The sequence below is a fragment of the Pterocles gutturalis genome, unplaced genomic scaffold (assembly GCF_000699245.1).
Source record: "Pterocles gutturalis isolate BGI_N339 unplaced genomic scaffold, ASM69924v1 scaffold2959, whole genome shotgun sequence".
In the NCBI taxonomy this organism is placed as follows: domain Eukaryota; kingdom Metazoa; phylum Chordata; class Aves; order Pterocliformes; family Pteroclidae; genus Pterocles; species Pterocles gutturalis.
Window position 1 is genome coordinate 6,674 of NW_010127872.1, and position 26,686 is coordinate 33,359.

Below are 26,686 nucleotides of genomic sequence, written 5' to 3' on the forward strand. Positions count from 1 at the left end.
ACAGTGAGCTGCCAAAGAGGAAGTGCAGCTTGTTTTCTTTCATTTTCTTGATTCCTATGCTGTAGGAAGATGAAAGGAGAAGGAGGAGGAGGCAGCAGCGGCAGCCAAACTTAATAAATAATTCTGACGATTCCTGATATCAAATGGAGGCCCCTGAGTGGGACCCACTGAAAAATGACACCCTTCCGCCGACCCTGACGCCAGCTGTCCCTCCGTATGTGAAGCTGGGCCTGACCATTGTATATACTGTTTTTTATTCGCTGCTTTTTGTGTTCATCTACGTCCAGCTCTGGCTAGTCCTTCACTACAGGCACAAGAGGTTTAGTTACCAAACTGTCTTTCTGTTCCTGTGCTTGTTTTGGGCCTCTCTTAGGACTGTGCTCTTTTCATTTTACTTCAAAGACTTTGTCACAGCAAATTCTCTCAGCCCCTTCATCTTCTGGCTTCTCTATTGCTTCCCAGTCTGCCTCCAGTTTTTCACCCTGACCCTGATGAATCTTTACTTCACACAGGTAAGCAACAGATATTTTGTTGATTAAATCTGACAATGGTAAAGCATTATTTTGTAAGAGTCATGAGACGAATGTAATTTCCTAATGTTCCTTGACAATGTAAAAAGCAAATTTCAGTTATTTAGTTGGGAATTTTAACTTGTAATCTATATGCGAGTGATCAGTGTTACAATGAAACTGGAGCCCGAAGTGATAATTTCAGGAATGGCAAATAATATATCTACTGCCTATTAAATTGCTCGCATGTATTTTAAAGGTTGGGGAAAAAAATGTATAGAAGAGCTTGAAAGCTGGACATCCAAAATGCCGTTCCATTATTATTCTTTATTATTGGTATTGTTGTTACTAGATGTCATAAACCCCCTGGCTTAGCAGACCTGATTTCGGTGTGCAGTCAGAACTGTAATTTATAATTTTACTGGCAGTCCCCCACCCCTGTTTTTCATAAGTTGGCTGACACATTTCTGAGTGAGATTTCTATTCTGTGTATCACAATCAAAACTATTGATTGAGTCCTGCTGTGGACCCAAATTGATGATCCATATTAGAAACAGCAGTGACGGCAGACCCTAGTTAAGTGCTGTACAGAGATACACCCTTTATTTCAAGGACGCTGTGATGTAAACGTGGGGTAAAGGAAATAGTGTCTCCATTTCAGAAAGAGGTTTTGAGAGTGTATCTGTGCTACAGGCAGCTAAGAAGCCAGATGAGTTAGACTGCACAGTGTTCCAGGTTGGTGCAGTTAGACTTGCTTGGAAGTGTTTATGGTGAGCCTGGCACCGGGCTGCAGGACGGGATATTGCCATGCTGATGCAAAGAAAGGCTGCTGGGTTTGCCTGAGATCTCACAGGAAGCTTGCAGGAGGGCAGGGACTTGATTATCTGTCTTCTCAATCCCTCTACAGTGCCTGGAGCAGGACACCAAGCCTGCACTCAGATGACCCTTGTCCAAGTCGGCTTTAACAGCACAGGGGTCGTTGACCAGAAGAGCACCAGCCAGTCCTGGAGCACCCCTGGCAGTGTTCAGGATGCTCTGGGTGTTGCTGTGTGCCCTGCCTGGAACCAGGCTGGTGCCTGGGTCTGAGTGCTTCTATAGTGCCTGCAGTGCTCTGTAGTGATTACAGGCCTGGCAATTCTGAACAGCCTGGCTGGAGAGATCAGGGTGCTTGTGAGAGCTGCCATCCCAGAGCTGAAAAAGCACCAATAGTAAGCATGACAGCTGTAAGAGGATCACTTGAGTTGTAGAGGGTATTAAATACTTAGAACCACAGCCGCAGTTTTGTGCTTAGGTTTACTTTTCTGGATTGTGTCTGAAATACCTGCTAACTCACCCCACTCCACTCCCTGGGACTTGAGATATATTAAGGGATTACAGGAATCTTTCATCTACATGCTACACAAATCCAGCTCAGGCATGTGGTGACCTATGCTCTATCCCAGAGCTATTGTGAGAGTCGTTTGATAACGGGGCAGTTCCCCAGGGGCATCATCACACAGTCCATCCCCATGGGACTAAGTGGGAGCCCTAGGTCAGATTCTTCGCTCAGACACACACATAGGGCTGCCGTGGAAGTCTGGAGGCAGAATGCAGCATCCTGGCTCTTCAAAAAAAAAGCACAGAGGGGGCACAGCACTCTGCACTCTGTGCATTAGAGTGCCAGCACTTGGGGGGCTTAGCATTGCAGGTAACTGATTTCTTCTGTCTAAGGAAGATCTAGAAATAGAGTATATCAAATGCACACATATGCCCTTTTAACTTATTTCTCGCGTTGCCATCTGATCTCATTCAGGAAGTACAAGTCAGTCATTGGAAACAGAAAAAATGCTAAGGCTATTTGTTCTGCCGTTGAGACAATTTCTGCTTTGTCACTGTGAGTCCTCGCAATCTTCCTCTGAGTGTCATAGTTACCTGTCTTGAAGAGCTGTTGTGAGGATTCGGAAAAAATATTTGCAAGGGACTTTCAGAGGTTGTGATGTGCGTCATAATCTTTAAAGACCATAGGCCACTGTAGACGGGGATGTTATTAGTATCGTTGTTTGCTTTAGAGCTGGTTGCTCCCAGTGAAATCTCATGTCAAATATCTCCCCAGCCAAAACAAAGCCTTAAGAAATACAAGCACAGCCATTGTACAAATATAATGTAAGACACAGAATAAGTGCACATATTTTTAATTCACTGTTATTAATTCTTTACTTCTAACTATTAAAAGGTGGTTTGGCTTGAAATTCAGCATCTTCTTGAGACTGTATATTTAATGTGCATCTAGCTTTCCACAGTAGGCAAGCAAGAACTAGTGTGAAAGGGGTGGGGAGAGAGAATTTTGTTTTCAGTAATGGCTTATAACTTCACAGACCTGTTCAGAAACAACTTTCATCCTTTTTTCTCGAGAAGGCAGGCAAGAAGGGTCTGCAGCTGTGTCTCATTGCAAGGAAACCAGGCTATTTAACCGGTGCTTAGCTAGAGGAAAACAAGTGATCTATGTATAATACAGGGACAGAGCACTGGAAGAGATTTCATGGGTCTCTGGAATTTGCAGGTGTTTATTGTCTGCTGTACGGCACCCAGACATGTGGCACTGCTAGGAAAACTTTTAGACATAGACGTGAGAAGGAAAAAGTATTCCAAAAAATATTGCAAAACCTCCTGGCCAAACAAAAAACCTCTTCTGGCAAGTGCCTGAGGGTGTTTTTCAGAATAATAAGCACCTTTGAACTGGACAGAAAGTTAGCCACAACTACTCTCTTTTTAATAGGTATCCCAAAGCAACGGGAACACAAATTTAGACTGCAAGACAAATAAGCCATGATGGCATCAGCACAGGAAGGGTTGTTCCCACACCTGAGCATCCCTGTCAGCAGATACAGCAGAAGGAGCTGTAATGCATTGGGGCAGGTTGCTGAAGTGGGGGACTTGTGGCTGAAACAGAAGTTGCAATCAAAATGGTTTTGACTTAGAACAATTCCTGAGGGATCTTTGGATTAAGAGCCAAATTCAGGGTCCTTCACTATGGTCTTGACACCCTACTTAACAGCAGAAGAGAACGTGACGCTGCTGCAGATAAGGCTTATATAGTATTAGCTCCTCTCAGAAACCATACTGCAGAAAATGCAAATGATTTCTAAGGAGAGCGCTGAATGTATTAGATTTATTAATCCTGTGTCTGTATTCATTCTCTTCTAAACAAACAAAGTGACCTACCCTCTCAGCATAAGCCTCTGTCTGCTTAGAAATCATTAAAACAAATCTACAGTGTACATGAAATCCAGTGGGACTTTCGTAAAAAAACAGTAGCCTAACACTGTCAAATAACTGCATTGTACCAAGTCAGAGCAGCTCCCTGACCCTGATCCATCAGATAGGGAGCTGAAGTGTGCATTTCCACCTACAGACCCAAAAGCACGTAGAACTGTTTGGCTCACACCTGCGGCTCCTACAGGTTTATTTTGCTGCTTGATAAAGCAGACTGCAAATCAGCAAATAACATATTTTCCACTTTAAGTGACTCCAGACAGGAAGGATCTCAGGACTCTGGCACTCTTTTATTTGTGTCCTGCCTAGCCAAATCTTCCCTGCCCCTGACAAGGGGAGACTGAGGGGAGTCCTCAGGCTTTATAGTCAGTGCTGTGGGCAAAAGTGTGAAGAGGCTCTGGGAAATAAAATAAATTGCCTTTCTTTGGTGTGTGTGAGGGGTGGGCAGAAAAGGGCTTGCTTCACTTTGTCCTGTTTGCTTCAGGCTTTACATTTCCCTGGGGAACAGGACACAAATGAAGCAGGAGGGAGGCTAGGATGGAGGATTACAGACTTGAAAAACAAGGTCAGGGCCAAAGACCGTGAGCCATAGGAGATGCTGGAAATCCCAGGGCTCCCCTGTGGCCAGGCACAACAAAACATTTGATGGGCTGTGGGTTTAATCATCTGGTTGGGAACTTCTCCAGGACCTAGGGAACGTGGTGCTGAGCTAAAGAACTGTGAGGCTGTGTGGGTGGAGATGGGCTGTTAGGCAGATTTACCTCTCCTTCCTCCTCCCTAACCATCTTCCCTTTTCTCTGGCATCCAGATTGAGAAGCTTACCCTGCCTCCCAGGCAGGGCTGATAAGATCAGGGACTTTCAAATGAAGAGAAATTGTGCAGAGTAAGACAGTCTAAAGGGGAGCTGGCCATGCTGGAAGTCCCTGGCAGGGCGGGGTAAAAACAGCACAAGGTTTTTGGAGAGGTTATGTGTGTCTCAGTGGAACTGGGTATGTGTGAGCTCTGGGAAGAAAATTAAGAGAACTTGTCATCCTCTAATTACTGGGGATAGCATTTCAAAAGTAATACCACCAGTGAGAGAAGAGAGGGGGCTTTTTATTTAGGAAAAATATTTATTTTTTAGTAGAAATGAATGCACAATATTTTCTAAAGCTTGTTATTAGTTTAAAGCATGCTTTAGATGTACATAGAACTACACAAGAGTCTAACTGTGGATGGTAAAGCATCAGCAAATACAGAATCATAGAACAGTTTGGTTTGGAAGGGACCTTTAGAGGTTATCTAGTCCAACCAGCCCTGCAGCGAGTGGGGACATCTTCAACTAGATGAGGTTGCTCAGAGCCTCATCCAACCTGACCTTGAATCTTTCCAGCGAATGGCACACCTGCAGCCTCTCTGGGCAACGTGTTCTAGTGTTTCACCACCCTCACAGCAAAAAAATTATTCCGTATATCTAGTCTGAGTCTACCCTTTTTTTAGTTTAAAACCATTGCCCCTCATCCTATTGCAACAAACCCTGCCAAAAAGTTTGTCCTCATCTTTCCTGCAGGCCCCCTTTAAGTACTGGAAGGCTGTTCTAAGGTCTCCCTGGAGCCTTCTCTTCTCCAGGCTGAACAACCCCAACTCTCTCATCCTGTCCTCATATGGGAGGTGCTCCAGCCCTCTGACCATCTTTGTGGCTCTCCTCTGGACTCGCTCCAACAGGTCCATGTCTTTCTTATGTTGGGGACTCCAGAGCTGGACACATTACTCCAGGTGGGGTCTCACAAGAGCAGAGTAGACAGGGAGAATCACCTCCTTCAACCTGCTGGTCACACTTCTTTTGATGCGCCCAGGACATGGTTGGCCTTCTGGGCTGCAAGTGCACAGTGCTGGGTCATGTTCAAATTTTAATCCACCAGTACCCCTGTGTCCCAGGAATGCTCTCAATCCTTTCCTGCCCCCTCCCGTATTGATCCTCAACCAGGAGTTGCCCCAGCCCATGTGCAGGACCTTGCACTTGGCCTTGTTGAACCTCCTGAAGTTCCCACAGGCTCACTTCTCGACCTCGTCCAGGTCCCTCTGGCTGGCATCCCACCCCTCAGGTGGGTCAACCACACCACTCAGCTTGGCGTTGTCTGCAAACTTGCTGAGGGTGCACTCGATCCTGCTGACTGTGTCATTGATGAAGATATTAATATGTTTAGCATAAAACGTTGCCCTCAGGACTATTTTTACCAATTTATACAAGACTGAGTATGGTAGTGAGTCATGTTCCCCATGTCTGTAGGCCTTATAAGCCATGTAGAGTTTAGAGACTAGAGGGAAAACTTGCATATTTTGGGGAATCTGAACCAAATGAAAGAATGAACATGGGAGAAAGAGAGAAAGGGGAAGGTGGGCCTGGGACTGGAAGATACACAGCAGAAGAAAGGTATATGTGCTGATGGGGAGGGACTCTGGTCCTGCATGAGGCTGTGGCATATTTTCAGGATGCAAAGAGAAGTTTGCATGGAGTGTGACAGAATAAGAGAGGGGCCATGGTGAAAGGAACTGGGAAGGAAAAGCGCGTGCTATGCTCCTTATAGAGTTTTTGAAATGAGAACTGGTAAATAAAGCTGAACTGCATTCCTGTGCAGAGGGCCAGCCTGAGACATATGCAAGCACTTAACACACACCTGAGGCTTTTTGGTAAGCTGAGCTGTGGCTCCTGTAAAAGTAAATTTTACAGAAGCTAGCAGTAGAGGTGCAGTGAGGGTTTGTGCCAGCTGTCACGTCAGTTCAGCTAAATCAGACAATGGGCTGAAAATTGCTCCAGTGAGATTTTATTTTTCTTTTGCTTTGGGCATATGTGACTTGGCTTTGACAACTGTTTCACTGATACTTACAGGGCTATAGTGGCTCCTGATTTAACTTTCAAAACCATAGCTGGAGCCCCCTTAAGCTGCAGCAGCCTGGCCCTCTCTGCCTTCTCTGCTGCCCAGCAGCTCTGCAGCCGAGCTGCAGACGGACTTCCATGCCATCCCCACGCCTCCTCTGCTGGGGCATGGTAAAATGTCTTTAAGGTCAGCTGTTTACATCAGTTCCTGCAACACAAATTTTCCCTGGCTGTGTGAAGTGTTTTTTGGAGTCCGTTTGTACTGCTACAGTTTTATACACCAGACATATACCTCAAGGGAGCGGAGGAGGGAGTGTGAGAATCTCATTTGAGGTTTCCAGTCCTACGGCAAAAACAAGGAGTCAAAACAGGATATTTTGCCTTTAAAGAACAAGCGAAAGGGGAAACACTTTTAAGAAGAAGAAGTAACCCTTTAGAGATGAGCAAATTAGCAGGGAATTTCACTGAGATTTCCGTGTTGCTGTTCATCTCGGGGCTCTCTGAAAGGTCTTTTTTAACAAGTCTACCTTCTGCTTGCTGCTTAGTCTATTCTTAGGAACAGACTGGCTTGCTCTGGTTTGCTGGAAGACTTGCTTAGATGAGTCAGATATTGACTGGAAGCTTTCTCAACACTGTTGCGGGGAGGGGCCATTGAGCAACATGTCTCTTGAGCTAGATGACTGTTAAAAGCAAAAGGCTGCACCCACGCATGTAAGGCATATTGAGATCAGCTTCTGACATCCTTACTCCCACTGAACAGCACTTTGTTCTGTGACAATCACTTCGCTTCCAGCAAGCCCACTGATGAAATAAGGCCCCATCAGTGTTTAAGCCAAGGTGGCAGAAGATGGTTGCCTGTGTTTCTGTCCAGCAGTGAATTTGTAAGAGTGTCCGTGCCTTATACTCTAGACTTCATTCTGTCTAGCATCCATTTTCTATACAGTGTTCATTTTCTTGCTTAATGGTCATTTTGCTCTGATAAAATTCAGAAGCATTTATCGGCTGGGACAGGTCCACCAAATGTAGAATCACAGTAACAGCTGTTTTGGTGATCTCACATCTGGAGATCCTGCTGGATCTGCAGCAAGAATATCATGTTTGGTTTTAGCTAAGTTATACACTGAGCTTTTGCTGGGGAGGGCAGCCTTGGGCATGTTTATGTGACAGGACTGCTCTGTGACATTGTAGGGATGAGTGGATCATGTTGGGGGAACCACAGCTGATGGTATGCAGGAACTTGTGGATTTTCTAGGTTTGTAGACTCAGCACAACTCATTGCCCACTGCAAATTGCTTGTCTTGTGCAGTTCTTTGCACAGGCTCTAAACACTTCTGTTCAGTACTGCTCCTGAAAGCTGTCAAAATTAACGGTACAATATGTGTGAGTAAGTGCTGCTCAGAACAGGTGAGGATTGTGGAATGGCCCTAGAGACAAGTTTTACTTGTTTAGTTTCATTGAGGTCAGGAATCTGTTCCCTCCTGCTTGCCTGCTTCCAGAACAAGCAAGGCAGGCAACAAGTCTCGTACAAATAAATGTATGGGAAGTATTTTGAACCCCATCTCTTCTCTGAAAACTGACAGCCCCTCTTTGTGCACCACAGAAATGCAGAACATTCACAAGCCTCTTGTACTTCTCCTTTCAGTAGCAAGTAAGTAAAACAACATAAAACTTCCTCAACTCCTGTGAGAATTCGTGATCCAGGAATTTGGAGAATGAATCACAAAAATCTTCTGTAAGGGATACTGCCAGAGGTGTTAACTATTTGAAAACAGTATCAATGGCTGCAAAATATTTTTAGATAATTTTTCCCCCAACTTTTCAATTTTATTCTCAGCTGTTATTTTTCTAAGGCCTGCTGAAAAGCTCACTGTTCTCTGCTGGTTCAGCTAGTGCTAAGCAGGCTGATGCACCACAAAAATAATTTCCATGTCAAGGCAGCTGTTTATGGTGAATAGGAGTTAAATGACAAGTTGTTCCAGGAGTGCTGGAACAAGTGAAGCCTGATTTTCTCCAGACCTATGTCTCACGCTTGACTTTGAACTGTTTCTGTAACTGGGGCCTTTCTTACAACACTTTGCTGTGCAGACTCTCTCATACTGGGTGATGTATAGGATCATTATGCAGGTTTCTCCTCACAGAGGTCATGTGTCAGATGCATTTATAGGGTTCCTTACTTCTGTTGCGTCAGTAATTTTTAGGAGGGTGATAAAGAATTATGTCTTTGATGATTCAAGTGTTTCTCCATCTATTCTCTGTCTTTTTTTTAACCTTAGTGGGGGGACAGATAAACAGGCTGACAGGCAGACACATGCCTACACATACATAGTGATCATGTAAGTCCTGTTTCCTTGGGAAAGCACGATAATCATAGCAAATATTATGCAAGCTATACTAAAGGGCATGCAAAACCCAGTGAAATGGATAAGGGAGGATAACTTGAGGAGAAAACAATTAGGAAACAACCCAGAATAAGTCACACAGCATGGTTTTTTTGTAAAAATAGTGATCAGTGTGCTTTGATGTTGGTTTAAATGAACATTTGTAAACTTAGTGTGTTTGGAAACCATGTTAGCTTATGAAAAAGCAGTGATGCTTCCTTGTAATTTTTTTAAATAGTTAAGATATAAAATATGCTAATATGTTTTTGTATAATTGCTGATGGTGGTTAAACACCTGTCTCTGATATCAGCTAGCTACATTGCAGAAAATATGTCAGTATTTTGTCTTTTCTGTTACAGCAAGGTAACTACTGGGCATGAGCTATCTATCTGTAAAAATACATGTTGTTGTACAGTGAACAGCCAGTCAGCAGAAGCCAAATATACCTCAGAGTAAAAACGATGAGTTTGGTTCTCAATGACATACTTTTGGCAATGTAACATGGATACAAATGTATATATCCAGTTTCAGGCCAGGGTACTATGACAGGCTCTGCATGAGAATAGAGCATCTGACCCAATATGCCGGTATGAGCTGGTCTACATGAGAGACCTGTACTGTTAGGTCATGTAAGAACCTAATAATTGCTTGCCTCTATGATTATACTGGCCTTGATCCTCTTGTGAATACTGGTATCGAGGACCTTATTCACAAGCCAGAATAAGTGAAAATAATGGTGTTGACAATTTGTCTACAAGTACATTGTGATCACCTGCTGAGTGTTTTTAATACTTTGCTTAGAGCGTGACTGCCATGGACAAGCAATAAATGCAAATCTGTTATGTAGTGAAACCTATAATTACATTTCTTGTGACCTGTGAGACAGGATTCCTGTGGATCACAGCATATACGTATCCTATGTTTGATGCAATATTTTTCTGTTTTGCAGGTCATTTTCAAAGCTAAGTCTAAATATTCCCCAGAGCTACTGAAATACAGGTAAGAACTATGCAAACATTCAATGTGGTAAAGAAGAACAGCCATGCTCTTTGAGAAATGCTACATCTTAGATAATGTGGCACTCATATCTCAGCTGTTCATGTTTATGTACCAATGTTTTATGATGATGGTGCTGAGGCCAGCTTCTTCTTATGACATTTAGAAGTCTGTGTCGTTTCCCAACACAAGCACCATTTTTAGACATTCACATATTTCAAAGGCAAATATTTCAAATGCAGAAACACTCACCTGGTGATTTGTTTAGAGGTTCTTAACAGTTATATTGCTAGGTGAACTCAGATCCAGTGCTTTTGCTAAAGGTAGCAGAGTGATGTATTTATTGTGACAGGAGTGAGTGGGACTGGGTTTGGATTAATCCGTGAGGTCAGTGGTAATAAAAGACTCAAAAGTTTTGGGAAGATGGGATGAGAGTTGTGCAGTGAAAGATGTAGAGAGAATGGATTCAACTTGATGATGTGTTTGTGAGCTCACAGATAACCTCCCCTGACTCCATAGAGTTGAGGTTGTGGTAGCTTTGCATTTAGGTGGAGAGATTTGTTTGGGATCTTGTTGAGCAGGAGGGATTGTCAGGAATTACTTGAAAGCTCCCCAAAGGGCAGTAATGTCCATAAAGCTGAGGAAGAGCTCAATAAATTAATGTTTATTTTGGCAATGCCTAAAACCCTCAGTCAGGGGCAATGATGTTTAGACAAGGGAAGAGAGAGAGGTTGTCTCCATTCTAAAGAAAAAAATTGCCATCTGAAATGAGGATAGGAAAGCAGAGTAATTTGAAACTGAAACCTGTTATTTGATGACTGTTCAGGAGAACACAGTAGTGTATCAACAGGTCAAATATTAACATTGTCGTTGCTCTGGGAAGTTTGTTATCCAGTTGGATTTTGATACAGCTGGAGAGGCAATCATCTGGAGCAAGTGCTTCAGAAACCACGTTTGGTAGAATGACAGTACAATGAGAGCAGGCTTGGGGTGGGCTGTGCTTGGGCTGGTGAGGGTATGGGAGACACAGCTGTGATGGCTGACTGAGGGATGTGAACTCCATGATGCAGAATCCTCAGGATGGGAACAGAGAAGCTGCATCTATTTCAGTGGCCTCAGAAATGCTTTCATGTCAGTGGATCTGTGTGCATACCTTGGCCACATCCCAAACCACAAGGGGCAAGAGCTGAATACTCCCTGGTAAACACTGTCACGTAGAAATACTTTATCCTCCCTTTGTGCTCTGGTTTCTGTGTGAAGGAAACCCAGGAGTATGGGCTGTCAGACAAGCACAGCCCACATCAGCCAGGTCCCCAGCCAGCCCCCAATGCAAGCCCCAATGGTACATGTAGGCAAGAGGACCAAAGAGGAGAGCTTTGCACAAAGCCTGGGCTGCAGGTCAGGGTGGTATAGGGCAGGTCTGTGAACATATTCCTGTCTGGTTTTAAAGGTGAGAGGTAGAAGCTACTGATGTTTGTGGCAAGGCTTTATTCCTGAAAACTGCTTGAAAATGTCTTTCTTCAAGCAAAGGGAGCTTGTGATATTTAGTCAATGCCTATAAAGTGACTACACCAGCACCCTGCATGTAGCTCTGGAGTGTTTCCATTCCTAAACATGTATGTATAGTGACTGGAATTACTCATGTACAGACTACCCTCCTCACAACAGCTCCATGTCTGCCCTGACTCTTGTCTACTGCATTTCTGACACAGATCACTCTTGGATCTGGTCTAGCCTTTTCTCTCTTATTCAGCTCTGTTGGTAAAGGGCTTCAGTAGTATTTTGGTTTAATATCTATATCTCTTAGCATGAATGTGGGTAGCCTATGTAAAAGAGCCATATAAATAAAGCTGACCTCGTTTCCTATCTTATAGAGGGCAACTGAAGTGGTGTAATACATGCACACCCACAGCTGAGGTCCTGAATTTAACTGTAACAGGTTAGTGAAAGATCGTAGAATCACAGAGTGGTTTGGGTTGGAAGGGACCTTTAAAGCTCATCTAGTCCAACCCCTGTCCCTCGGGCAGGGACATCTTTCACTAGATCATGTTGCTCAAATCCTGATGGAGAGATGGATGATGGATGATAGAAAGATGGATGGCCTACAGACAGGGGCTGGAGTCTGCACATAACTGAATTTGATTTTTCTTCATTACTGAATGTTCGCTTTTTTTTTTTTCCTCATTTTCTTTAATAAGTGTCAGACCTTATTGCCTGGTATTGGCATTTCTGCAATAGATAATGGCGACATAAACAGGGCAACAGAGAGATAGGACTGTGGTCCATGTATTGGCACAGGTCTCAGAAATTGGAATTATTTCACATACGGAACAAATTGATAAAACCCTACCAGAGATCCAGAATCTTAAGCAAACTTTACTCAGCGCAGCCTTCATGATGTTAGTCACTGTGGCAAAAGAGCTCAAGGCAAAGCCTGTGCCAGCCCGACTTCATATTTAAACAGTCCTTCTGCATGTCTCCCTGGGCTTGGGGATTTCTTACAGTCAGACAGCGGGTTTGGAGGAGGCTTGCTGTGCTCTGTGTGCACGCCTTGTTACAAGCAAGCCTCAGACAGTGCATGGTTTCTGAGGAAACCACATATAAAATGCAGTAGTTTCGAACAGATTTTCCTGTTAAACAAGGCAAAACTCACTGCATTTATCTGAAGTTTAATTTTAAGCTCAAAGAAAAATTTTGGGGTGCATCCAGCCTGACACAGAAAGAACACCCTGGCACGTGCCTTCCCTGGCCAAGCCAGATTACACACAGCTCCTTTTAAGGGACTAGCCCCAAAACGGGGATTAGTCACAATAAGCTTTTGAGCAGTCACTGGTGCAGTCTGGAAGCACCTCTCCTGCCCTGCTTTTCTATTTTCTAAAAAACCCCATATGCTTATTCATACCCTGTAGATGCCCTTGTAGTTGAGCTGTAAGGATACATTCTGCCTTTGAGTTAGGAATGCTTTCTGCAGCTACAGAGACCCCAAAACTGCCCTGAGAGACACAGCCTGCATCTCCATCAGTGCTTATTCACAAGTTCAGCAACAATGCTTCTATTGTCAAAACAGGCAGCCGTTTCCCCAGCCACATTGTGTTAATAAGGGGGATGGAAGATCATTATGTGAAGAGCTGCACGACTGACTGGCCATGACAGCTCACCCTGGCACGTACAGCAGTGTGTGGGCATGACAGCGTGACAGTGTTTTTTTTTTTTTTTGCTAAACTCTGCCAAGGAGGAACCTGGCCTGGAAGCCTCTAAACCTTGCTGGTTGCAAGCCAGCATCAAGGGCATGCGGGCTGCACTGACTTTGACTAAGCTGAGCAAAATGAGAGCATGTACTTACTGTCCCGCGAGCAGGCAGCATGTAAGAGCATACCTTCCCTTGTAATAATATTTTGCCTGCACTACAATGGAGGAGCAGAGATGAGGCTTTTAAACAGGCTTTGGGAGGGGAAGGAAAGGAAGACACATGACCACCACTTAAAGATTTTTGAGATATTAATAAAAGCTGTAAATGTAACACCACTACAACGGGGAACTGCATTCTCCAGAGGAAGCTATGTGAGAGAGGAGCTTCAGGACTGCAGTGCTTCCAGCATTAGGCTGTGAGGTTTAAAGGAACTACCTCTAGCTGCTTATCCTAAAAACAGAGCCCTACCCTGGGAGGTTAAGAATGGGCACAATCTTCCCTCTGAGAGGGAATTTCCGTGACCAGCAAGGAAAAGACAGCATCCTCCCTCACTGCCAGATACACCTGGAAAGAAGGGCACTGATTCACAAGCAGGGACTTTTAGGCTTTCAGTTCTCCCTGTTACACATTTTAAGTGTCTCAAAGGTATACCCCTTCCTTTCTTGTCCTCTGAAAGGAAGCCAGCTGTGCTTCCGCTTTGTAGCTGGGTTCATGCTATCCCAAAAGGATATGAATGTGTGAAAGAAAAAGATCACAACTAAGTAAAGTCTTTTTAAACAATCAGAATTTGTTTCCTCAGGGACAGTCTGGATGTTTGTTGTCAGCCAAATTCAAAGTTCCCAGCAGGCATGAAAAGCTGTGGCCTCTTGCTCAGTGACTGCAAAGCACGACCCTTATCAGTAATTGTCTTGGTCAGCAGGGATAATGAAGTAAGCAAATATCTCAAATGGAAACATACTTTTTTTTTTTTTTTTTTTTTTTTTTTTTGAGTGAAAAGCTCCACAGTTGTGCGTAGGAGTAAAGATGAATTAGAAGCAACTTTCCTTGAGTATGTGCTATACTTATATTGCAGGTATCAGCACTTCAGTGCTGGGTAGGAGGGAAGAAACAGATGGAGAAACCAGTCCAGCTCCTGGGCTTCTGTCTGTCACATTTCTGTTCCAGCTCTGCTCCTGTGGTTGTGCAAATGAGCATTTTGTCGGGCAGAGATGACAAAATGCCAACCTAGAATCAATACGCATATTTAAATTTCCTGATGTTTCTTTCAAGAGGTTGCCCATGATCAAGTTATTTAGGAAAAGGGACAGAGAAGGATGCTGGGGAATCAATAACTCAGAGATTTTTCCTACTGTTAGACACTGCCCTAATTTAATATGAAAACTGATGGCAAAAATCAGCAGTCAGTGATGCTGCTCATGACAGTGCTGGTGTAGGAAAAAGAGGGTCAAAACCAGTCCATTCCAGGCAGCTCAACCTTTTGTGAGGTTTCTCCAGTCAATGAGTAGTCAGATGGTTTGTGCTGTGTATGAAATGCACACTCTAAAAATGTACATGTGTATTTTAAGTAGTTTTAAAGAACTGTGCTGTTGTATTTCTGCTGCAAACATTCTTCCATGTTTTGCTGTTTGATATTAGTTTCTTTACTTACAGCTTGTTGTGTAACTGTAAAAACAGGTTTGGAATGAGCTAAATGAATCTCTCCAGCAGTCTGGAGCACTTTGATTTGGGCTTGGGTGGCTGGTCACTCTGTCAGCTGTGGCAGCCCAACACGTGCAGCTTCCATTGCTCAGAGTGCAGCTTCCATCTCATGACTGACACTTGCTGAACAATGTCGCTAAAACTGTTTTCTCCTCACTCTCCCAGGTTGCCCCTCTACCTGGCTTCTCTTTTCATAAGTCTCCTCTTCCTCTTGGTGAATTTAACATGTGCAGTATTGGTGAGGACACAGAATTCAGAGAGAAAAGTCATTGTCTCTGTCCGGGTGGCAATTAATGACACGTTGTTTGTGCTGTGCGCTGTTTCACTCTCCATCTGCCTGTATAAGATTTCCAAGATGTCTTTAGCCAACATTTACTTGGAGTCCAAGGTAAGGTACATTTTCAGTTCTTTTCAAGTACCTTCTGAGAGACGAGGGCAGTGCAAGACAAAGCCACACAGTTCTTTAGATCCCCTGTGAGCTGGAGGCCTTAAACGTCACAGCTTCCACTTAGGTGGCCATCCTGTTCAATATATTGAGTTAAATACTACGTGGTAGCAAGGGTCCTTCTGGCTGACACTAGTGACCCCAAAATATGTATTTTTGAGGCAGAGTTTACAGAACTTACTGTCTGGAGTTTCTCACAGCTGTTTTTCAAGTGGATACTGCTTTCTCCAGCTTCTGATCTGAATACCACTTAGAAGAGGTCTGTACTTCAGGATCCTTCAGCTTGTCAAATTACTGACTGATAGTGGTATCTGTTTAAGGTAGCAGCATGCTGAAGGTAAGCCAGACAGAGGAATATGAATCTCCCTTTATACATTTGCATACTGTCCTATAGATAATGAGAATGTGTTTTAAAAGACTTGGGGAGAAGTGGAAAGAAGTCTCTGCTATTGCTCTGCAAAATATTCTTTAAATAAATGTTAGGTTTACAGCTCTGGACACATTGAGTGGTCAAGGCACTGGATGGCATCACATAAGCATGCAGAGGTTATTAGAAAATCAGTTAAGAGTATTTTTATCTATAAATGATGAAACAGGGCCTTCAAAGATCCTTGCATTTGCAGCAGATGATAGTTAAATTATTAGTTTAACCAATAGTACATTACCAAGCAAACCTTTAAAAAATGTAAGCTTCATCTGCTATTTAGAAAATCTTGTAATAAAATTCCTCTCTCCATTTACTGAATGAGATGAAAGGAGTACTTTTCCTGTTTAATCAAATCTGGCCATATTGCACAAGAACTGAAAGTTCAGGCCTGAATAGAAGATTTAAAAACACAGCTTAGTTTGTTTTGTTTCTTTCAAGCCTGTCATTTGCTGACCTAAGGGCATGGGCAATGGATTATTTTTATTAGTAAGAAAAGTTTTTCTACTGCTGCAAATCACAGAAATGTAAATCTCTGTAGCAAAGCAGTGTTAACCTAGGCTTTGGTAGATTACTTTGTTCCATTTCCTCCCCCTGCAGGAAACCTGATCTTCTGTACTTCAAGTTATTTCATAAAAGCCAAACAAACTCTAACATTACTGCAGACAGGAAGGGACAGCACACCCAGCTTATGAAAGTTTGAATGTGGAAATGAGAATTAAAGAGCGCTTTGCTCCTTTCTGCTGACCTGAAATGGGAGTTCCTCTGGGGACTTCCAGTAGGATTTGACTGCGCATACTTAGGGATAGAGATGGCTGGAGCTGGCAGTGAAAAAATATCCTGGTTTAATCTGCTACTGTTGTGTGGAAAAAACTAGCCAAAGAAGAAAAATCCATTCTCTGCAGTGATATGATAGAAGTAGCACTGGAGATAATGCATGCTCTGCGGTGTGTGTAGATAGGCATCGGTACTGGCAGCCTGGTATTTGCATCTCCCAACTGCTGGCACATACCTTCTGACCACATGTGGAAACAGTCACCTCCACGACCTGGCATGGGGGACTGGCCTGGTTCTCTGTGCCAAGGCTACGACAGCCCATGGAGGTGCACAGCCCTGCCCTTACATGTGTCTGACGTGGGCCAGTTCTGTGCTGGGCAGAACCATCATGTAATGGGGCATGATACCAACTCAGGGATCTCCCTCTCTTCTGTAAGGGGCCTGTGGCTGAAAAAGGATTCATCTGGCTTTACTACGCTCTCCCTTCCCCATGCTGCTAAGTATATTTGACTGGCAGCAAAACTAGGACACTTTTATCCCTTTTCTTGTATTTGGTGGGGTTAAAGTTTGTTAAATCTGGATCATATTTAACTGTAAACTATTAAACAATGACAGCTATGTAGGGAAACTTATACAGGGAAATATTGACTGCATTCTGCTCTTCACTTCTGCTATCCCCATCTGTAAATGCCACAGAGCTGGGCCATGGTGTGTGCCAGTCACCAGCTTCTCTCTGTGCTCTCACCCTGAGTTTCCATGACAGCGGCACTGGCTCGCTCGTATGGAAGGAGAATGGAGAAGTGCCTAGCAAACATTTCCTCTTTGGAGCATTTCCTGCTTGCTGGTGTTGCCACAGCTTTCACCGCTGCCTACTATGTATCTGGCTTCAGTTCCCATATCGCAGCCGGCTCTAGGCTCACTCCTGACGTGGCTGCAGGTCGTGGCCCAGTGGGCAATGGGAGTTCCAGCGTGTTTTAAGCAGGACTGTTCCCTGAATCGATATTATTTTGCCGGGAAAACATGCAAGCTAGTTTTCTGCAGGCTTTCCTGACTACTCCCTGAGTGGTTCTTCACTGACACTGACCAGGGGGTGCAGCTGGAGGAGCTGGGTTGACAGACCCACAGGGACCATAGCCACCAGTGCGGGGAGCAGCAGAGGGACCCTGGTAGTCTCCTGAAGGCCAGGGATTCAGGACATGGTGACTTGGTGACTTTTCCTGACACTTCAGTAGCAATCTTCTTATGTCTGTGCCCTGCCTGCCACAGAACTTTGCAGCTCTGCTCCTTGGCTGCAAAGCTGGAAGCAGAGTGTGTGAATAGGGTGCAGACCTTCCCCCGCCTGCGCTGGTATAAAAGGTCCTGTGAGGGGAGAAGCAACTTCTCTCACGGCCTCTCTCACACAGGCGAGAGCAGCCAGTCCCTGGGGTGAGGGTCTCTGCCAGGAGAGGGAGAGGGCAGGGCTCGTGAAGCAAATGACTGCAAGGTATTTTGCTCCCCTAAAAGCACACAGAGCTTTAACCCATCTTTACTTCTTCAGCTGTGCAAAGCACTATTCCAGAGCCAAGTGCACAGAATTTACTTTGAGCCTCTTCCTTCAAAGTCAGCCCCATTTTTGTGCATCTGCTTGCCTCTGTAGTCAGACTCACACCGACCCCTGCGGCTGTGGCTCCTGGATTCCTTCCTTTCTTGCTGCTACAACTCCTGTACTGGAGTTTCAGTTCCCCACAGTGACCCTCCCCACATGACACAGTGGTCAAGTGTCTCACTTACTCCTCACACTGGATTAGGCTCTTTCCTCTGCTCTGTCCATTTTTCTCTCTAGGGCTTCGGAACTGTTGTGATTTCATCCTTTGGAGCCTCATTCCTCCCCTTGTGCCCAAGCTCCCATTCCCAGACTGCCCTGCCATGGTCACTCTGCCCGTAGACTGTGCTTCCACTTTGTCTCCTCTGTGTTGACATTAGGTAAGGCAGGATGTTCTGTTCCTGTCTGTGCTGTTTAACTGCTGACTGGTAGGATCTGCCCTGTACTTAGGAAATACGTGCATAGCAAGCAGCTGTAAAAAGATGCAAGGTTGCATCATGCTAGCTAGCCAGCATCTGATACAGGATGCTAATGCACAGCTAATACGCAGCTGGAGGCTGAATTCTCTTGCTCCATCTGATACCAAGAGAGTAGTTCTTGTGTGTTTTCATTGCTCTGAAAATGACGCTTGTACAGTAAGTTGTGGGAATTAGTTGTAGGCTGTTTTGGTAAGGGCTAGAACTGCTACAATTGCCTGGAAACCACTGTACTGATAAAATAGAGGAATATAGATTGTATAGGATATACTGACCAAAGAAGGAGAGAGAGCAAGGCAGTTGCATGAGGCAGAGTAGAAGGACAACCCTCGAAGTGCATGCAAAGCAGTGTTCACGTCAACTTCCCTTATGAACAATAACCTGTGTTTAAATCTCTTCCAGGGCTCATCTGTCTGTCAGGTGACAAGTATAGGAGTGACTGTTATACTACTTTATACCTCACGAGCCTGTTACAACTTGTTCATCTTATCATTTTCCCAAACCAAGAAAGTAAATTCTTTTGATTATGATTGGTACAACGTATCAGATCAGGCAAGTATGAAAATATTTGCTTATGAGAAAAACTCACTCTATATGTGATGGCTGATTTCCTAAATGCTGTGACGAGAAGCATATATTAATTGCTTCTAATTGATATTGACTATATTAAAACCCTATTTTTTTTCTTCTAGTCAGTGTACTAAGATTGTTTTGCTTCAGGAATAAAAATTTCTGGTAATTTCAGCATAAGGAGGAAAAAAAAACAGTGCTAAAAGAAAGAAGCAACCAATATGCAAATGATTTAAAAACAAATCAGTCTTTTATTTACTTCGATTTTATTGTTAAAGCCTTTTCTTAAAAAAGACAGACATTTTATCCATTTGAAAGAATGTACTGTACTTGGAGAAGCAGAATACTTGATTCCACTGAAATGTTCAGTTCTGAACTATCCCATTGCCATCCAGGGCTGTGGAGTTATTTACCTTAATTCTGTCATTAGTGTGACATACCTTCTCTAGTTTAAGGATAAGAATGTGATTCTTCCTAACCTTTAGTTGCAAGTGACAATTCAGATTGAAAAGTAACAGTACTGTTTTTACTGTACAATTTCTAACACATCAGGGAACTGTAAGTTTGATAGGCAGTGTTTGAATCTCAACTCCTAAGAGTGAACACAATCTAAAATAGCTGTGTTAGAAAGTAAAGAACTACTTCTCCTGTGTTAGCTTTCAAAGAGGTCTTATACTGGAGTCTTCTCATGTAACTTTGCAGGTAGTCAGTAGTAGAGTCTTTGGAAAATGAGAAACAGCATAGAGATGGAGAAAAGGGAAAATCGGGTGGAGTGGTGGAAAGGCAAGCCCAAAAGTTTTGGGAAGGCAGCACCTGAACTTTCCAGGCCTAACTCAAGTCAAACTACTTAATGTCTTAAGACTTTCTTATTATTAATTCAATCTAAATATTGCCTTTATTTCTCCAGCTTTCCTATTTGCCTTCAGATTTCATTCATACATTTCAAAGATCCATAGACTTTTCTAGGATGACATAGAAGGGTGACCTAGAAAAAATTACATGACCACAAGTTAGAGACGAACACACAGTATAGTGCTGAAACTATATTCATTTGTACCCATGATCATAATAATTCCAAGTCAATGCAAACTGAGAGCATAATCTACAATATATCTAAATATCCCATTTTTTTCTTCAAAGACAGACTGGTATTGACAGACAGCTCTGTCAAGACTAGGAAAAATGGCAGGACTGGGTCTGGACCAGGAGTACATGTTGTTTGGCCCCAAAATCCTGCACACGTGACATCTCCCCACCCTCTCAGCAAGCAGCTGCAGACCAAAAGCAGTGTTCCCAGCCACACAAGAGCCTCGTATTGCCAGCGTGGCCAAGCAAACCTGGAGCCGTTAACAATTTTCTGTTGAGCAGCAGATAAAACTGTAAATAAGAAGTAGGCAAACAGTTGGGTAGGGTTGCCCAGAGGACCTCATTATGAGTTAGTTGAGCAGGGTCTGTCAAGGGAGCACGAATCAACCCTGCTGCAATGCAGAGCAGAGGGCTGCAGCCACTCCATGTAATCAGAACACACAGGCTTAGGGAGAAAGGCACTAGGTTGTGATTCACCTCCTGAATCAAACGTTTTCCCTCTCATTGTTGGGGACTGGAGTGTTGCTGCTGCTCCTTCTGACTGCTTGCAGGGGACAGTTCTTGTGCTGGCTGCGACAGTCTGGAGTAACAGGGGCTGGAACTTCACGGCCAGAATGTTTGGTCCCATTTCTCCCGTGAAGGCAAGGGGGGTTCACAGGGAGCTCACTGGAATGCTTTAAGCCTTAGGTCACTCCTGATTTTTGAACATCTGATCTGACTTGTGACATTAGGGTTGCCTGGATTTTGGGGTACCTGATTTGAGCCATGTGTAAAGGGCCTGGAACTAAGGAGCAGGTACTCAATTGGGTACCAGAATCAAAAGTCATTTTAAAAGTACAGCCCAATGTTCATACCGTGGTACTGCCTCAGGTCACCTGTCAGACACATTACCCTCTTCTCTTCTGTACAAAACACATGAAAGGACAGGATTTGCCCTCTGCAAATATGGTGAACAGTGGAGGGGAAATCTAGAGAGAAGTTCAAAGCTAATGCCAGAGTACAGCATGGTTATTCAAGCTAACAATGTGCACCAATTTGAAGGGATCTAAACCTTAATTTTTAAAAGCTAGATTGCCAGCAATGCCATGGAAGACCTTCGCATTGATTGTTCCTTCACATGTTATTCCCAGCTGGAAAAGGACTGGAAAACTACTTTCTCACTACCTGGATTTGATCACTTGATCAAATGGTTGTTTGCCAGGCTCTTAGACGGGGAAGGCCCTTGCATTAAACTTTGATTTTGCTGAGGGAAAGATAGCAGGAGGAAGGAGGAGGAAAGGTAGAAGGAAAGTCATGTACCCAATGAGATAGCATATTGATTTTTTTAGTGTGCCTTTAATCATTAGGCAGGTTAATCTGGCTTTACTAAATGGAATTTCTGGCCATGTTGTCAAGCATTTCAACCACTTAAATACAGATCTTCATAAGAAGGCATGTTGCCTCCTGCACCTTTAAATGAGCTGCCATCTTTATTTGTAAGCACTTCTCTCTTTGACTTTTCAACAGGCAGATCTGAAATGTCAGCTGGGAGATGCAGGTTACATAGTGTTCGGAGTGATCCTTTTCGTCTGGGAGCTCTTGCCTACTTCCTTGGTTGTGTATTTCTTCCGTGTCCGAAACCCTACAAAAGATCTAGTAAGTGGAATTTGTTGGTGTATTTGTTAGTGTAATGTCCAAGCAGGTCTGGAGGACTCAGCTTCTGAAGGAGCTTTTGCTTCTTTACATTTTTTTTTTTTCTCTTTGCCCATTGAATTGTTTCCATGTCAAAGACCAAAGGCCATAATAAGCACTTGCTGACACTTTTGCTATTTCAACAGAGCAGAGATTAAGGTGTGAGTTGTAAGGATAATGCCCTGTAAGTATCCTTAATATCTAGGTAGTTAATAGATGGACAAGCATCTTTTTATAGCTGTAGGCAATGTCTCTAGGTTAGATTAGAATAAATATGCTGGTTGACAGGCACATGGGGAGTATCAGCCCTGCGCTAGGATTACTGAGGTAATGTCTCTGTTTCTGTAGGCCAAGCTAAACCAAAGCAAATATTCCCCATGAAGGATGTGAATGGTAAATTCACAAGTAAGAGAAGTAATTAGTAACTTTCCAGAGAAAGCAATGTTTTTTATTCTCACGTGCAGATTTCAGAGTCAATGACAAAGCCAAGCTGAACAAAGAAGCAGTACCTGACATCACACTAAGAAACGCCATGGACCCTAATGTCCATCACAAAAAAAAATCTTAACCTCACTCCTGCTTACAAGTTAGCCAGGAGAACTGCAAAGAGAAGAATTGTTTTAAAGTACAGACCACTGGTGCTGCTCTTCTGAAAAATGACCACAGATCTCCTGTTATTTAAAGTGAGTTTACTGTGCTCTTCTGAAAAATGGCCAGAGATCTCCTGTTATTTAAAGTGAGTTTACTAAGGCTAGACCTGCTGGTCAAGTTTGGATAGTGTGGGAGAGATTCACAAGAGAATGAAAATAAGGGATGTTGTCTCATCTCTCCTCTCAAAAAGCTGACCTCATAAGACTTGGAATCCTACTCAAACGAGAGCTCCAGTGGAGTCAAACAGGCATTACTCTCTCACAAGTCAAAGAGCACTGTAGTAACACATAGAACATATTTTTACATTGTGATTTGCAGAAAGCCTTAAGTCTCTAACTTCATAAAGATACAGTTCAGAAGGTGATATCATTTTTTTTCTGGGTACCTTTTTAGGGTAGACATTACCTGTCATAGTGGATAGGCCATATATGCTTTTTTTCTACACAGGACAAATATTTGTGCTAAACAATATCATGTTAAAAGGAAATCTGGAAGCAATGTTAGAAAGAAACAACAAATGGAGACTCTATAGGAAGGCAGAACGGCACTTCAGTGCAAGTCAGCCACAAGAGGGAGACCAAGGGCCACAGGACTTCAGTCTAATGGGTTCAGTAGGCTCACTGTTACAGCAGTTAAGTGTCAAATGGTCCAGCGGTTGAAAATACTTGGCCAGAAGGCTTGAGGTTGGAATTTAAACAAACCCTCTTTTAGTTAAAAAGTCTTAACAACAACTCAGATTTAATAAAAATCAAAAATGTTCTTTATTTTTAATAAGGAACAAGCCAAAGGAATAGTTGTTCTTTGGTTTTATGTTTAATTCAGAACTTCAGAAACAAAAAGTTTGAGTAGAGAGAGCCTCCATTCAGCGCTGTTTGAATGTAAAGTTCCACTCCACTGATGATGATAGCCTGGAACGAGCTGGCTGTCTGCTTTGGTGCTGACACAGGGCAACTGCAGCGCATGGTCTGTTGCATTGCCGTACCTTCAGCCAGACAAATGCTGGAAATGGGGAGACGACAGAGGTGAACCTATTTTTAGTTCACCTTTGTCAAAGTTATTTAACATCTAAAAAATGGGGAGATTAAACTGCCCTCCTGCTTAAGGCCAAGAAGATGTCATCCTGGCTTATCCACAGGTGCACGGAACCCTGTTCCCTGGGGATGGAAGCAGTGGGTCAGTGGAAGAGGCTCAGAGGGGTCCTAGATGTCCCTCTGCGTGGTTTCCAGAATCAAACTGACCTTTTGAATCGTTTATATTTTCTGTTTTGATTCATAAGGAAAGAAAAGCAAAAAGCTTTGTAAATGAAGGAGTTACATACACACCCTTTTCCCTTTTTGATCAAAGGACCATTCCTTGGGATATGACCCTCACAGCACTGTAGGGCAGATGATACTGAAATTGCTCAGAAAGGTCCTAAGGGGCTTTTCAGCTGTTTTCATTAAGCAGGGTGCCAGGTTTCAGCATGATCAGTTCCTGAGGCAAGGATAGTAGTGCACCAGGAGGGAAAGTTACAGAAGTGGGAGGTAAAACCAGATCTCTTCAGGTGTTTCACATCCTTCATCAATTCAGCTGCTTCCCTACTGCTCACTTCAAGGCAGCTGGCTAAAAGCGCAAAGTGTCCAGGATGGACAGGAGTTCAGTAGACAGGTTAAATGCACACTGGAGGGTCGTTTCAGAAATGAGTTGTCTGTTAGCTAGAAGGAAGAAAAAGGAAAAGCCATTGAGATCGGTGGACTATCACTACACTGGTGGAGAAAAACAGAAAATGCAAAAAAATAAATGCAAATTTCTATTGTCTACAGCAAATGTAAAATTGCCTGTTTTATTTTGGAAGCCAGGAGGTAAGTCTGCAGTGACTTCTTTTGCATCACGCAGTTTGTCTGTTGCAAGCACTGACTGAGGTTTCCCTTCCCTCAGGCCAACGCAGGAATTGTCCCAAGCCATGGCTTCAGTCCCAGATCTTATTTCTTTGACAACCCTCGCAGATACGACAGTGATGACGATCTTGCGTGGAATATTGCACCACAGGGGGCACAGGGCAGGTGAGATACAAGAGGGAACTGCTTGCTTCCTGTAACAGAAACTGGAGGAGAAAGAACACTCCCACACTGCAGAAGACTAATGTAAATTGTGAAGCTCTGATTGTTGCATACATTCCCGGGGGTGAGGGGAAGCCAAGGGGGAAGCTGAAGTGGAAAGGCAGCACCGAGTGACTGTAGGGATCCGAGGGCCCCTTAGAGACTGCAAGGACACAAGAATGAAAATGGTTACACAATTTAAGAATTGCAACAGCAGCTCTTTGAAAAGCTCAGGTCAGATCCTTGGGTTGCATGTTTCACCCTCTGTTTCTTCCAAGAGTGGCCTAAGAAGTGCCATTTACTAGTTTAAGTGTGTGAGCAAGGCAGCCTAGAAAAACGGCTGTCTCCCTGTCTTCAGGGAGAGCAGGGGAAAGCTCAGCACAGGCAGCAGCTTGCAACGGTGACAGCAAGAAGCCTTTCAACTTCGGTTGCCCTGTAACATGGCTGAATGTCTCGGGGTTTACCTGAAGCGAAGGGGGCATTTTGTTTCCCACTTGAAGGTTTATGCGAAGCCACCCAACTGCCAACATCCCACACAAGACAGAACTGGCACAAAAAGCCCGTTTGCTCTGTGTAACGGTGAGCTTTAGGTAAGGATTCCCTTCCAGGAAGGAGCAGTTAACAGAAAGAATGACAGAACCCGATGCGGAGAAGGACAGATGCAGCCAGGACACCATCCTGCCCTGAAAGGAGGCTCAGTCATGTGTTACTCATTTGTTTCTTCCTGTAGCTACAGCATGCTAGTTGTAAATTAGTGTAATCAGTCATCTTAAAACGAAAGCTAACTTGCTAACCGTAGCTAACATACACGGACCTAGTTCTTGTCGCTCATTTAGCTAAGATTGCGTAGTCACTGCCTCTGAGCCCAGCCTGTGATCCAGTGGAGTTGGATATTCACTGTTTACAGTTATCAGTCATCCCACCCCATCCCATTTCACACAGTAATTAAGCCCATGGAGGGTGCTGGAGGTGGTGTGCGCCAGGCTGGTATCCAGCTGTAGAGGCACCCTCCAGTCTGTGCAAAGGCAGGAGGGAACCAGCCGCGCTGGTCATACAGGCACAAGCCAGCCACACATGCTGGCTCACGATGCTTGGGGGAGAAAAGCCAGCACGCCAGAGCGGCTCACCAGGTACCGGTCCTTTGGCATGGATCAGCAGCACTGCTGCTGGGGTTTTCAAACACCTTCTGCATTAGCAAAGCAGAAAGGGGAGAATCTCTAGTGAACCAGAAGAATCAGGAAACAGTGAACTGAGAACACTTGGGCCAAAATAATTGACAGGTCAGAATAACCTGCCTGAACCCCTGGTTGGGGTTTTATTTTTGCACTTCAGCATGAGAACCACATCGACATGATCGCATTTTGCCCACATTCACTAACCAGGTAGCTGCAGAGTTAACCTGACAGTCACTAATTCTTTTGTTTTCTTTTTCAGTTTCTCTCCCGACTACTACGACTGGGGCCATCAGAACAGCAGCTTCATGGCTTACATAGGATCCCTCCAACACGATCCGGCGCTGGACGCAGACCGGCCGAGCCCTATATAACTTCAATCAACTACAGCATTCTAGGACATTCCAATATTAAAACAAATGTTCTGAAAAACAAAGCTTAGCAATTTTTCTTCACCTTTTTGGTTTTTAGAAGTATTCCTATGCACAGATAAATGAAGAACTTGTCTTTGCCATGAGCTTTCATAGTTCAAACAGAAGGATAAGCTAATGATTGAAACTTTGAAGACTGTTCTAATTAATACCTTGTTCTAAGCCATGGTATTTTTGGCTTTGAATAGAGTTGTTAGAGGGTATAATTTAATCATTTTATGCTCATTTTAAAAGAGCAAATTTCATGAAGTGAAATGGCATAATTATTTTCTAAGTATTTTTATTTTTACACTGTGTATTAGGTTAGAAATACATTATTATGATGAATATACTGTAAACACATGCATGGATTGTTCAAATGCATGACAGTAGGAATTCTTACATGCATATAAAAGCCTGTAAGGGGAAAAACATCAACCCGATTAAATACTGACTTTTCAAG

General features: G+C 43.6%; 1 protein-coding gene across 2 annotated transcripts; it reads left to right on the top strand.

Annotated features, from left to right (window-relative positions):
* GPR137B (G protein-coupled receptor 137B) lies at positions 1–26,686 on the top strand. Of its 2 annotated transcripts, XM_010079402.1 has the most exons (7): positions 1–512; positions 9,947–9,996; positions 15,047–15,269; positions 18,988–19,137; positions 21,748–21,876; positions 24,481–24,605; positions 26,076–26,686. In XM_010079402.1, exons 1-7 carry the CDS (start codon positions 144–146, stop codon positions 26,185–26,187), a joined length of 1,158 nt encoding a protein of 385 aa, XP_010077704.1. In that variant the 5' UTR covers positions 1–143; the 3' UTR covers positions 26,188–26,686. The 2 variants fall into 2 exon arrangements, with proteins under 2 accessions (XP_010077704.1, XP_010077705.1); XM_010079403.1 differs by lacking the exon at positions 18,988–19,137 and having other exon boundaries at positions 41–512.